This window comes from Myotis brandtii, unplaced genomic scaffold (assembly GCF_000412655.1).
Source record: "Myotis brandtii unplaced genomic scaffold, ASM41265v1 scaffold68, whole genome shotgun sequence".
Taxonomy (NCBI): domain Eukaryota; kingdom Metazoa; phylum Chordata; class Mammalia; order Chiroptera; family Vespertilionidae; genus Myotis; species Myotis brandtii.
Window position 1 is genome coordinate 1,392,505 of NW_005370657.1, and position 11,975 is coordinate 1,404,479.

Here is an 11,975-nt window from a genome sequence, read left to right on the forward strand (position 1 = left end):
GCCCCTTAGGTTTGGCCAGGTGGGGGGGGGGGCAAATGCTGGGGTTGGCCTGGGGGGACCCTGCCAAGGTGGTGACCAGTGTTCATTTCAGACTCTCAGAGCTCATGGGGATGTGGCCTCAGGGTGGCCAGATCCTCTGGGTTTGTTCAGAGAAGCAGGAAATCCAAGTCTTGACTGTCACGGGGGCTGGTTTTATAAATTAGGGAATAATTAAATATTTTAAAGACTGTGGAACAAGCGGAACACCCCCTGGGGCTGGCTGTGACCTTGGATCTGAACAGACCCCAGTTGTCAGAACAAGCTAAACTGAGGGCAGAAGAAGGGAGTCTTGCTCTTTATGGCTGGGTCTGGAAATGGTTCTACGAGTTCTTAAATCAACATGTTAGATATGAAATGTCCCTGAGTGGGATATGACAGTGTGTCTTAATGTTCCATAGCCTTTACTGGCCTCCGTAAACCGCCTTCCCCCAGCAGGGCACGGAGGCCTGGGGCGGGGAACAAGTCCTGTTCTGGAAGACCCCAACCCTGACCCCAAGTGAATATTTGCAGGCTGGTTGGCTCAGCTTCTGCCTCTTGGGGGATAATGAGATGGGGGTTGGGCCCTCATTGTGTCCTAACTCTGTGCCATAACTCTCTAGGCCAGTGGTTCTCAACCTCTGGCCCTTTAAATACAGTTCCTCATGTTGTGACCCAACCATAAAATTATTTTCGTTGCTACTTCATAACTGTAATGTTGCTACTGTTATGAATCGTAATGGAAATATCTGATACGCAGGATGGTCTTAGGCGACCCCTGTGAAAGGGTTAGATATGCTTTTAAAATTGCTTCAAAACAATTCTGGGAATACAGCACATTGTGTCTTACTTTTGGTAGACTTAGTAAAAGAAGGATTATTGAGGAAAACTTCATCAAAGAACACTTCAAATTTTAAACATATTCACAATCTTTTTTTTATTATTAATTTCAGAGAAGAAGAGAAAGGGAGAGAGAGATAGAAACATCAATGATGAGAGAGAATCATTGATGGGCCCTGCCCCACACTGGGGATGGAGCCCGCAACCTGGGCATGTGCCCAGACCGGGAATCAAACCGTGACCTCCTGGTTCATATGTGGCTGCTCAACCACTGAGCCATGCCAGCCGGGCTCTCCAGGCATTTTTAATTGAATCCTCAAAACCTGGTCAAGTAGATGCTATTTTTATCCCCATTTTACTGCTAAGGGAATTGAGAGTCAGTGAGGCAAAATGACTTGCCTAAGGCCATGCAGCTAGGAACAGGCTGAGCCAGGATTCAGGCTCAGAACCAGAGGTTCCCAACATTGTTGTGGACACCAAAGACTGCTTAAAAAAACCTTTTTTTAAATTGACTTTTAGGGAGAGGGGAAGGGAAAGGGGGAGAGAGAGAAACACCGATGTGAGAATAGAACACGGATAGGCTGCTTTCAGCAGACCCCCTGCGGGGGATTGAGCTGTAACCCAGGCATGTGCCCTGACTGGGAATCAAACCAGCAACCTTTCAGTGCCCGGGATGGCGCCCAACTAACTGAGCCACACCGGCCGGGGCTAAAGACTCTGTTTTACTTACGAAACTGGACACATGAGTGAGGCTCAGCAGAGGAAGGAGTGACTAAGAATGGTTTTGAGCTGGAGTTTATATTTACTGGACAAACACATATATGGCACCCAGCCTGTGCCAGACACAGTGCTAAGTGCTTTATATATATTTGCTCATGTAACCCTACTAACGAATTCACGATGAAGAGCTGGTTGGGGCCTCAGCAGTAGGGACAAGGGCTGTGTGTGGCTAATGAAAAGCATAGGGCTCTGAACCAGAACCTCAGCTCTGCCACTTGCTGTGGGTATGGCCTCGGGAAAATCACTCCACCTGCTCAGCCTCAGTTTCCTCATCTGTAAAATGGGTTGATAAAATAATTTGATACTTTGATACAGAGATCAAGTGAGGTCAGTGGATGTTTCTAGGGGGAGGAAGCAGAGAGCGGAGGTTATGTGCCCTCCCCTCTCTCTCTCTTTCTCTCTCTCTCTCTCTCTCTCTCTCTCCTTCCTTCCCTCTCTCCCCCTGCAGCCACTGGTCCGAGGGCCGTGCCACAGCTGTGCCGTGGTGTCCAGCTCCGGCCAGATGCTGGGCTCAGGCCTGGGCACCCAGATCGATGGTGCTGAGTGCGTGCTACGCATGAACCAGGCGCCCACCGTGGGCTTCGAGGCGGACGTGGGCCAGCGCAGCACCTTGCGCGTGATCTCGCACACGACCGTGCCGCTGCTGCTGCGGAACTACTCCCATTACTTCCAGCAGGCCCGCGACACGCTCTACGTGGTGTGGGGCCAGGGGCGGAACATGGACCGCACGCTGGGCGGCCGCACCTACCGCACGCTGCTGCAGCTCACCAAGATGTACCCGGGCCTGCAGGTGTACACCTTCACCGAGCGCATGATGGCCTACTGCGACCAGGTCTTCCAGAACGAGACGGGCAAGAACCGGTGAGCTGGGCCTGCCTGCTGGGGCCTCCCTGGTGGCCGGGGTCAGCAGTGACGGAGGCAGAAGTGGCTCTGCCCTCTCAGGGGATCAGAGAGACTGTCATTCATCAGATTATCCATAGCTCGAGGCGGTGGAGAGGGGCACTGACCAGCATGGGGCAGTCAGGGAGCTCTTCCCTCCACCCCGGCCACCTCCTCCACACATCTGTTCCTCCCAACCCCCCACCCCACCCCCCCAGCTCAGGAAATACAGCTGCAGCGCCCAGGTTTCCACCCAACTCCCCTCATTCCATCACCCGCCACACACAATGGGGTCTTGAATCTCTCACAGGTGCCACCGTCCCCCCCGCCCCCGACGCCCTTGCAGCATCTCCTCGTTGGTGTTGCTGAATCCTACAGTGTGCGCTCCAGCCACCCCAGCGAATTCACCCCATGAGTCACCTGCCCTCTACCTCACAGCAGCTTCGATTCCCATGGAGAATAAAGTCCAGACTCCACCTTCTCTCCTCCCCTGGCCTACAAGCTTTGTATGATTTGGCCGCTGCCTGTCCTGTTCCAGCCATACTGGCCGTCTGCGCTTCCTCACATATCCACCCTGGTTCTCGCCTTCATGCCTTTGCATATGTCGTTCCTTCTGCCTAGAATGTTCTTCCCCCAAATCTCCCATGACTAACCCCTTCCTGCCATTTAGGCCTGTGTGGAATGTCACCTCCTCAGAGAAGCCCTCCCTGATCACCCCATCTGATGATACCTCCCACCTGATACTCTTTATTCCTTTGTTGCCTTGTCTTCTCAGCTGTTCTCTCCCAGCTGCCTCCTCCTTTGAGAGGAGGGTATGGCAGAGTCCAGTTTGAGCGAATGAACCACCTCATAATGCCTCTTAGAGGTGGAGGTGAGGGGCCCTCAGATGGGAGAGAAACCAGTGCTGGTGTCTGAGTGAGTGAAGGTCTTGTTCCGAGTTCGGTGAACTAGTAAAGGCATGGGAGTGCTCCTGGGCTGACAGTGTTCCCTCCCCATAGCCACCTATAATTATCCCCATTTCACAGATGGGTCACTGAGGCTCAGAGAGGTTCATGAGCAAATCAGACACTCCAGAGCAGGTACAGGATTTGAATCAAAGACCATCTGACTCCAGGCCACCCCCTTTCCCACTTTCAACCACTGCTCTGCTGCCTCCTGCTCTCTCCCCAAGCTTCGTCCCTTAGATCCAGAGAGGATGTGGCCAGGGCCCCCTTCCATCTTCCAAAGGTTTGCTCACGCCCTGCGTGGGTGGTGGGGGTTGAACAGATCTGGGTTTGTGTCGAGCTCTGCCTTTTGCCTGCTGCAGACCTCGGGCCGGCTCTGTCCCCTCCCCGGCCTCCCCCAGGACCCCTCTGTGGGGGTCAAGGTGGGTGGCCTTCAGCTGGGAGGGTAGCCAGGGCTGTGCCTTGAGAGAGCCGAGGCGAGGGCCTCCGCCAGCCCCTTGTTCTGACTGTGTTTTCCCTGCCAGGAGGCAGTCGGGCTCCTTCCTCAGCACCGGCTGGTTCACCATGATCCTTGCCCTGGAGCTATGCGAGGAGATTGCGGTCTATGGGATGGTCAGCGACAGCTACTGCAGGTCAGGCCGGCCAGGCCGGGGCAGGAGGGGCGCTGGGGAGGCCGGGAGGACCGTGGGCCTCGCGCTGGAGGACCTGGGAGCTGTGGGGCGCAGGGTGTGTGGGCTTCCGGGTGGGTGGTGGAGGCACGGACATCCCTGGAGCTGGTGCCCAGGGGGAAGGGGCTCGGCTCTGGGACTGGCTCGATGCCAATCTCCACTCTGCCCGTGTGGCCTTAGGCCAGACACGCCACCTCCTAGCACCTCCATTCCCTTATTGTGAGAGAGAAAACAATCACACCTTCTTCAGAAGGTGATGCAAACATTTACAGAGAGAATAACTTATAGGAGTACTTATTGCAACATTGGGGCCGAGTACATGTACGTGACATATTACGTCCGAGTTTTTACTTTAGATATCATTCTGTTTCAGTACTATTGTGACTAATAAGTCCAGGAAAGGTCCATGCTTTCACCCTCTCTTCTCTTTGGAACTTATTTGTTGAGCACGTGGGTGAGTTGGCAGGAGCCTGTGTGCCCTCTGCGGAGGCACCTGGGCAGAACACCTACGGGCATGATGCCAACGAGTAGGTGGGTGGGTGCCACAGGGCATGGGGTTCCTTACCAGGAGCCTAGCACCAGCAAGGCACTTCGTAGTCGTCAACTCTTTTAAAAATATGTTTTTATTGATTTAATTTTATTATTATTTTCAAATATATTTCAGAGAGGAAGGGAGAGGGAGAGAGAGAGAGATAGAAACATTAATGATGAGAGAGAATCATGGATCAGCTGCCTCCTGCACACCCCACACTGGGGACTGAGCCCACAGCCGGGCATATGCCCTGACTGGGAATTGAACCGCAACCTCCTGGTACATACGTTGATGCTAAACCACTGAGCCACGCCAGCTGGGCTGTAGGCTTCATCTTTTTGACCTGTGGACTCAGCATGCAAGGTGGATATCACCGTTCCCATTTTACAGATGGCTTATGGAGGCTTATAGGGTGTGCCTCTGCCCTCTAGCCAACCAGCTTGCAAGAGGCGGAGCTGGGGATCAAACGCTGGCCTTTGGGATGCATAAGCTGCCCTGCTCCTCCTCCGTCTGTCCCGGCCTCCCCCGGGACAGGAATGGGACCCCGGGAGCCTGGAGTACCTGGTGAGGGTGGCCGAGGTCAGTGCGGGGTCTGGCGGGAGGCTGGAGAGCCCTGGTGCCCACACCTGTCCCTGTTCCCCACCCACAGGGAGAAGAGCCACCCCTCAGTGCCTTACCACTACTTCGAGAAGGGCCGGCTAGACGAGTGTCAGATGTACCTGGCACACGAGCAGGCGCCCCGCAGCGCCCACCGCTTCATCACCGAGAAGGCCGTGTTCTCCCGCTGGGCCAAGAAGAGGCCCATCGTGTTCGCCCACCCGTCCTGGCGGACCCAGTAGCGCCGCTGCCCAGCCGGCCGCACCGCCTGTGCCAGGCCTCTGTTCCATTCACTCAACCAAAACCTTTAATTTATGGATCCTGCCTCTGCCACATGCCGGGTGGACCTACGGTTCCTTCCTGCCCTGCCGTGGGGACACCTGGAGCCCCCTCGGGCCTCCAGACTTGAAGGGGAGAAGAGGGGGCCATGGTGACCTGTGTACACTCCTCCCACCCCCACTCCCTGAATAAGCTGAACCTTTTTTTATGTTTAATATATTTTTATTGATTTCAGAGAGGAAGGGAGAGGGAGAGAGAGAGAAAGAAACATCAATGATGAGAGAGAATCATTGATCAGCTGCCTCCTGCACGCCCCACACTGGGGATCGAGCCCGAAACCTGGGCATAACCATGACCTCCTGGTTCATAGGTCGACACTCAACCCCTGAGCCACGCCGGCCGGGAAATAATCTGAATCTTAACTTTGGGGTTCATCCCACCTCAGTGTCTGTCCAGTGGCCTTTGCTCCCAGGGCTGATGGTCCCCCACTCACCAGCTTCCTGACCTTCAACCTTGTACCAGCCCGGGCCCTTCCTCTCTACACTCCCCCTCCACCACCTTTGGTGCCACACTTCCCAAGCTGGTTGCCCCGGTCAGGGCAGCCCAGAGCTTGGTGTTTGTTGGGTGAAGGGGCCTTGGAACTGTGACTTGCCAGGGCCACCTCGAGTGTACGGGTAAACGTGTTTTCTGGACCCCTGTCTGCAGTGTGGTTATGTGTCTGGGGGTAAGAAGTGGGGCTCCTCGCCCGGCCACAATCCCATAACCTGTGGACCGGAGGGCAGGCCGGTCCTGGGCCCCTCCCCAAACCCACATCTGGCTGGGCTTCTGGCCGTTTAATCTGCCTGCGAGTTGCTTCCCCAAGAGCCCGCCCCTTCCCCACCAGGTCAGAGAGGCTGGCCCGTGGCTGCGCTGGCCTGTCCCGACTCAGAGGCTTCCCTGGGACGCCCGCCTGCACCCAGTGGGCAGAGGGTGGACAGTCGGGCCTGGAAGGAAACGACTCAGGGTGGGAAGGAAATTCCTCTACCCCACGCCACGCCCCTGGTCCAGGGTCACATTCCAAGGACGTGGCCAGTTAAATTCCCTATTAACTGGGGTTGGTTACATTGCAAGAAAGGGGGGGGGGGGGGGGGGGGGGCAGGCCTGACGCTTGCCTTCTCTGAGCTTCACTCCCCTCACCTGGGATGTGGCAAGAGCCTGCCCACCAGCAAACAGCTAGCAAGGGCGTGCAGCCACCGGGCAGAGGGCCCCTGGGAGCCCCCTTCACAGAGCAGGTGAAGCCAGGATGGAGCCCCGGGTCTGAGAGCTGAGCCCGACGTCTGGGCCCTGAACCAAGGGGCTGGAAGGAGCCACAGGGCTTCACACCCCTCCCTCCCTCCTTCCTTCATCGGAGACCAGGAGACTGGCTGATGGAGGACCAGCTGGGATGGAGCCCGGGGCTTCAGCTTCAGTTCCAGGAGTCGCCGCCTCATGGGGGTGGGACCCGGAGGGCCCTACGCTGGTTTAGCTGCTGATGCCGACCTGAAGTTCCACTGAGCTGTGTGTGTTTTTAACAAGGAGCGGCATGTTTTCGTTTTGTACTGGGCCCCACACATTCTGCAGCTGGTTGTGCGAGGGAGTGTGGGTGACCTTCTCAAGAGAGGCTGCAGGCCTGGCATCCGGCCCTTCGTGCCTGCCTCCCCCTGCCCGGTGCCCGGCAGGCCCAGAAGGCCCTGCAAGCAGGGGAGGAGGGCGGAGGGCAGAGAGCCCTGAGCTGGGGGAGAGGAGGCTCTGTGGTGGGAGGGGCAGGCTGGCAGCTGGACCACAGCTGCTGGGCTGGCAGCGGTGGGGTCTGGGCAGGTGTCGGGCAGCAGGAAGGGGGGTGTGGCCTGGCAGGCAGGGGGCTGGTGGAGGAACTGGGCGCAGAGGGAGGCCTCTGGAGTCAGACCTACCTCATTCTGGCACCGCTTCCCGCCGTGGGATCCTGGCGGATTAGTGCCTCTTTCTGGGCCTGAGAGCTGAGCCCAACGTACAAAAGCCGTCCTTCCCTCACAGTATGAATTCAGGGAGGTGGCTGTCCCAGGGCTGACACTTGATAGGTGGGGGTCACCTTGCTCACCCATCGTCCTTGGCGGTGACAGATGGGTGTGAGGACCCCCACGGCCATCAATCCCCCTGCTCACAGCCTCGACCTTGGGCTCCAGGGCCCAGGGCCGCTGGTCCTGATGGACTCAAACTGACGCCCCGCCCAGGCGGTCGCCTCCTCCCACTCCCTCCCCTGGAATACACTGGCTTCACCCTCGGGTGCAGGGACAGAGGTGCCTCTGTCCTGGCCCTGCCCCCAGGCGGGTGTTTACTGCTGGGTTGGTCCAAGTAACATGTATTTCTGGGCTTTGTGACCTGGCAGGAGCCACCCCAGCTACTTCCTCCAGGAACACTTCTTCCTGGTGGCTCCTGGCCGGCTCGTGGCCGCCAGCCTGCAGAGGGCTCGGGGGGACCCGCTTCTCTCCACTGCAGCTCCTGCAGCTTCCGGGGGTGAGTTGGGGCAGGAGCCTCCCAGCTCTGAGGAGTGTGGTGGGAGCACCCTGGTGTGCAGCCCCTCTTCGGGCCTCTGTCCACATCCTGGCTCCTTTGTCCCCTTAGCAGGCCAGCTGGGACCTCTACTTCCTCCTCCTGGGGCCAGAGGGGAAGCCAGGTGAGCCTCACAGCCTGGAGGTGTCCTAAGGAGCCTCTGTCCAGGTAGGAACGTGGGGCCAGGCCAGGAACTCTCACCAAACCTCTCGCCAGGAGAGGAAAGGGACTTGGTTCTGGCAGGTTCTGGTCCGCACCCAGGTCCAGGGCACCTGGGCCAGTCTGCCGGCTCCCATCTCTGCCCCCGAAGAACCAGGCACCGCCCAGGGCTTGGGAACAAGAGCTGTGGAGCAGCTGCTGTGTGCAGGCCCTCGCCCAGCGGTTCTCTCGCCTCTTTGGAGGGAGAGGCTGCAGTCCCCGGCCTCTGGGCGTCGGGTGGTCTGGGTCCATGGCCATCCTTTCCTTATTCTTCGGGGCACAAGCAGAGGGCTGTCTGGAGGTTCCGTGTATGTACAGGCATTGATGCAGGACTTAAAAGCTTAAATTCCCAGTAAAGCAAGAATAGAACCATTTCCTCAAACCTCAACCTACTTGATTTTAGTAAGTAAGTTAGCAACCTGACGAGAGGGGCTCCTCCCCTGGCTCCGCCCAGAACCCAGTGGGGAGTTTGGGGCAAGTCCTGTTCCTTCGATGGGTCCTGGTTTCCGTCTCTGTAAAGTGAGAGCCAGGGTGGCAGCTGAGGTCTCTGAGGACTCTTTCCGGGACCCCGTGGTAGGGGAAAATCCTAACTGCACAGATTGCTGAGGGCAAGAAGGGAGGTCACGCCTGGGATCCCCGCCCTGGGGCAGGAAGGGCGGAAACAGAGGCCATGGGGAGCGGCTCAGGGGTGGGGGCACCGCAGGAGTGACCACAGCCACCCATCCAAGAAGTCCCCGCCATGGGCGAGGGCAGGCCTGGGGCTGTAGAGCGGAACGGCTTGTGGTTAGTCACCCCCGGGCCCCGTGCACACTCAGCCTCGCTTCTCCCTAGAGTGGTGGTACCGGCAGCTTGAAGGATTCAGGAGTTTGTCGCAAAGTGCTGTCACAGGAGAAAGCACGTGACGCGTGGGAGCTGATGTTTTCCGATCCTCGTCGTTACTGAAGTGGTTGTTATTGTTCTTGGGCTGCCGGGCGAACTCAAAAAGAGTTTGGAGGCTTTGGCTAGAAATAAGTGGTAAAAATTGGTTATTCAAGAGTCTTGGGGCTTGCAAACTGGGAAGACAGTTAGGCCATAGCCAGAGTGTTCCGAGGAAGGAAGGAAAGCTGAGGGTCCTTCAGTAACAAGTCCACTCCGGAGAGGAAGCACTCCTGCATCAGCGCTGGCAGGTGCCAGGTGTGATCTGTGACTGGCGCTCACCATGCTGGTCTCGGTCCATGGCCATCCTTTCCTTACCCTTCGGGGCACAAGCAGAGGGCTGTCTGGAGGTTCCGTGTATGTACAAGGCATTGATGCAGAACTTAAACGCTTACATTCCCAGTAAAAGCAAGAATAGAATCATTTCCTCATACCTCAACCTACTTGATTTCAGTAATTTAGCAGCCTGACTAGAGTGGCTCCATTTATTTCTTCACTCTATTCCTCAAGGCCCGGGAAAGGTGAGCCAGCCCCCACCACAGAGCCTCTAGGCATGAGTCTGGGCCCCGAGACATGGCAGGCCTGAGGGGGGAGCTCCAGGTCCGGATTTGGTCCAGGAGCTGGGCTGCTGCACCCTCATTTCCAGAGGCCATTGGCCTGGGTCAGGGAGAAGGGCTGACCACAGGATGCCCCACCCTAGCCAGCCTCCAGCCTGCCGGGTGACCTCTGGCAAGGGGCTCCCCGCTTTTCTGAGCCCCAGCAGTCAGTTCATCAGGCTTCCTGCCTGCCGGCCCTGGCCCCTGCTCTGTGGTTTTCCATGCCGGCAGGCAGCCAAGCAGGGCCAGGGATGGGCTGAGGCTCAGGAAGCAGTTGGAAGTGACACCAGAGGGGCAGGAAGCCTTGAACCCTTGGCCTTCCCCTCTTGTGCCCACTGCCTAGTGGCCATGTCTCCAGAGCCTGGACGCTGGACCTTGCCCCTCCCCCTTTTGTTTTAATTAAAAACAAAGTGATATTAACTCATCAACTTAGTCCAATGCAAACGACCTGGAAGTTTATAAAGCAGAGAGTGAAGGTAGCACCCACCGGTCCCACCCCGAATCCACTCCCCAGGGGAAACTACGGCCAGTAGTCCCCCTTAGATTCTTCCAGATAGCTTCTGTGTGCATTTACAAGCATATACACATCTACGGATGTGTGGTTTTTTTTAAAAAAAGGAATCATACTATATATGCAGTTTATTTTTTAATATATTTTTATTGATTTCAGAGAAGAAAGGAGAGGGAGAGATAGAAATATCAATGATGAGAGAGAATCATTGATTGGCTGCCTCCTGCAGGCTCCCAACTGGGAATGGAGCCGGCAAGCTGGGCATGTGCCCTGACTGGGAATCGAACCGTGACCTCCTGGTTCATAGGTTGATGCTCAACCCCTGAGCTACGCTGGCTGGGATGCAGTTTATTTTTTATAAATTAAAAAATAAGTTTTCAGTATAAGCATTGTGTAACCATTATCTTAAAATTTTTGGAAAATATAGTTAAGCCAAAAGAGAGAGAGAGAAAAAAGCAGCTCCTAATCTCACCATTTCAGAAATAACCACTATTAACACCTTCATCACTGTGATAGGCAAAAGGTATTTCCTTATTTTCATTTCTCTTATCTTTCTTTTAAAACACGGCGGTACACAATGACAGCATTTATCATACCTGTAAGTTATAAAACATAGTATAATGAACCTCTCGAACCCATGTCCCACTTAAAGACCAGACCTTTATAGAAGTCCACACCCCAGTGTCTCCTCCCCTCTCCCACATCTCTGCCTCCCCAGCAGACAACTGTGTTCTTAACTTTTGCTTTGAAAACGTTAATCACTTTATAGGCAAAAGCTCTCCTGTCCCTGGCTATGAGAGGTGGCCTGCTGCCGGCTATACGCTCAAACAATATATCATGTAGCTCATTTGTCTTCGGAGACGTGTCTTTTTCATTCCTTATGTCTCTCAGATTCATCCTCGTAATCGTAGCTCATTCATTTCCCCCTGCTATTTAATATTCCACACCGTGAAAGTACCGTCACGTAGGAAAATTCCATTCTGCTGCTGACAGATATATGGGCTGTTTCCAGTTTAGTATCATTTCAAGCAATGCTGCTAATGAACTTTGTTGTTGACATAGGCAAGAATTTCTCCAGGGCATATTTGTATACCTTTGTTTTCCAAAGGGGATTATAGAGATGCAGTTCTTTGGCTTGCTTTCTTCACGTAAACATCCTCTGTGCATCCTGGCCAACTCTTGTCAGTACCTATTGATCCACATCTCCACATCACGCAGGCCTGCCCTCTATCCCATAGGCCCCTATCATGGCTCCTGGCTGTTTTTCACTGTCACGTAAAATGATAAAATGATAGCGGAGCGTCATAAGAAGTCATCACATTTTTAATCCTGACAACACCCTCCGAGGGGGTGGTTCTCCCTGTACCCCAGCGGCAGGCCGGGGAAGGGGGAGTGAAGTGCCAAGGCCACGCAGAGACGGGGACAGAGCTGGACTGGAACCCAAGGTGGGCCCTGAGCTCACTCAGGGTGATCACGGGGTGCAGGCCTCCCGAGGCCCTGGGTAAGCGAGCTCAGGGGAAACGCAGCTGGTCCCAAGCGCAGCGTGCGCTGGGACTCAGTTTCCCCGTTTCGGTCGTGGTGACAATAAAGCGAGATCGAAGTGGGCATGTCCCGCCCCAAGGCGGGGAGGCTATTTTTATGGCCACTACGCGGCCGGGAGGGGAAAGCGAGGCC

General features: G+C 55.7%; 2 protein-coding genes across 4 annotated transcripts in view; both read left to right on the forward strand.

The window, feature by feature from the left end:
- The first annotated feature begins 2,087 nt into the window (after nt 1-2,087).
- ST6GALNAC4 (ST6 (alpha-N-acetyl-neuraminyl-2,3-beta-galactosyl-1,3)-N-acetylgalactosaminide alpha-2,6-sialyltransferase 4) lies at nt 2,088-5,772 on the forward strand. 2 transcript variants are annotated; one of them, XM_014529421.1, is made up of 3 exons: nt 2,088-2,496; nt 3,983-4,090; nt 5,308-5,772. In XM_014529421.1, the coding sequence occupies exons 1-3, from the start codon at nt 2,138-2,140 to the stop codon at nt 5,495-5,497; spliced, it is 657 nt and encodes a 218-aa protein (XP_014384907.1). In that variant the 5' UTR covers nt 2,088-2,137; the 3' UTR covers nt 5,498-5,772. The 2 variants fall into 2 exon arrangements, with proteins under 2 accessions (XP_014384907.1, XP_014384908.1); XM_014529422.1 differs by lacking the exons at nt 3,983-4,090; nt 5,308-5,772 and adding an exon at nt 2,825-3,976.
- Nucleotides 5,773-7,918: 2,146 nt separating this feature from the next.
- ST6GALNAC6 (ST6 (alpha-N-acetyl-neuraminyl-2,3-beta-galactosyl-1,3)-N-acetylgalactosaminide alpha-2,6-sialyltransferase 6) overlaps nt 7,919-11,975 on the forward strand; it is a 15,159-nt gene continuing 11,102 nt past the window's right edge. The window contains exons 1-2 of one of the 2 annotated variants that reach the window (XM_014529412.1): nt 7,919-8,045; nt 8,154-8,249. The gene's annotated coding sequence lies outside the window, so the exon portion shown is untranslated. The remainder of the gene's footprint in view (nt 8,046-8,153; nt 8,250-11,975) is intronic. The other variant, XM_005881436.2, reaches the window with a different exon arrangement.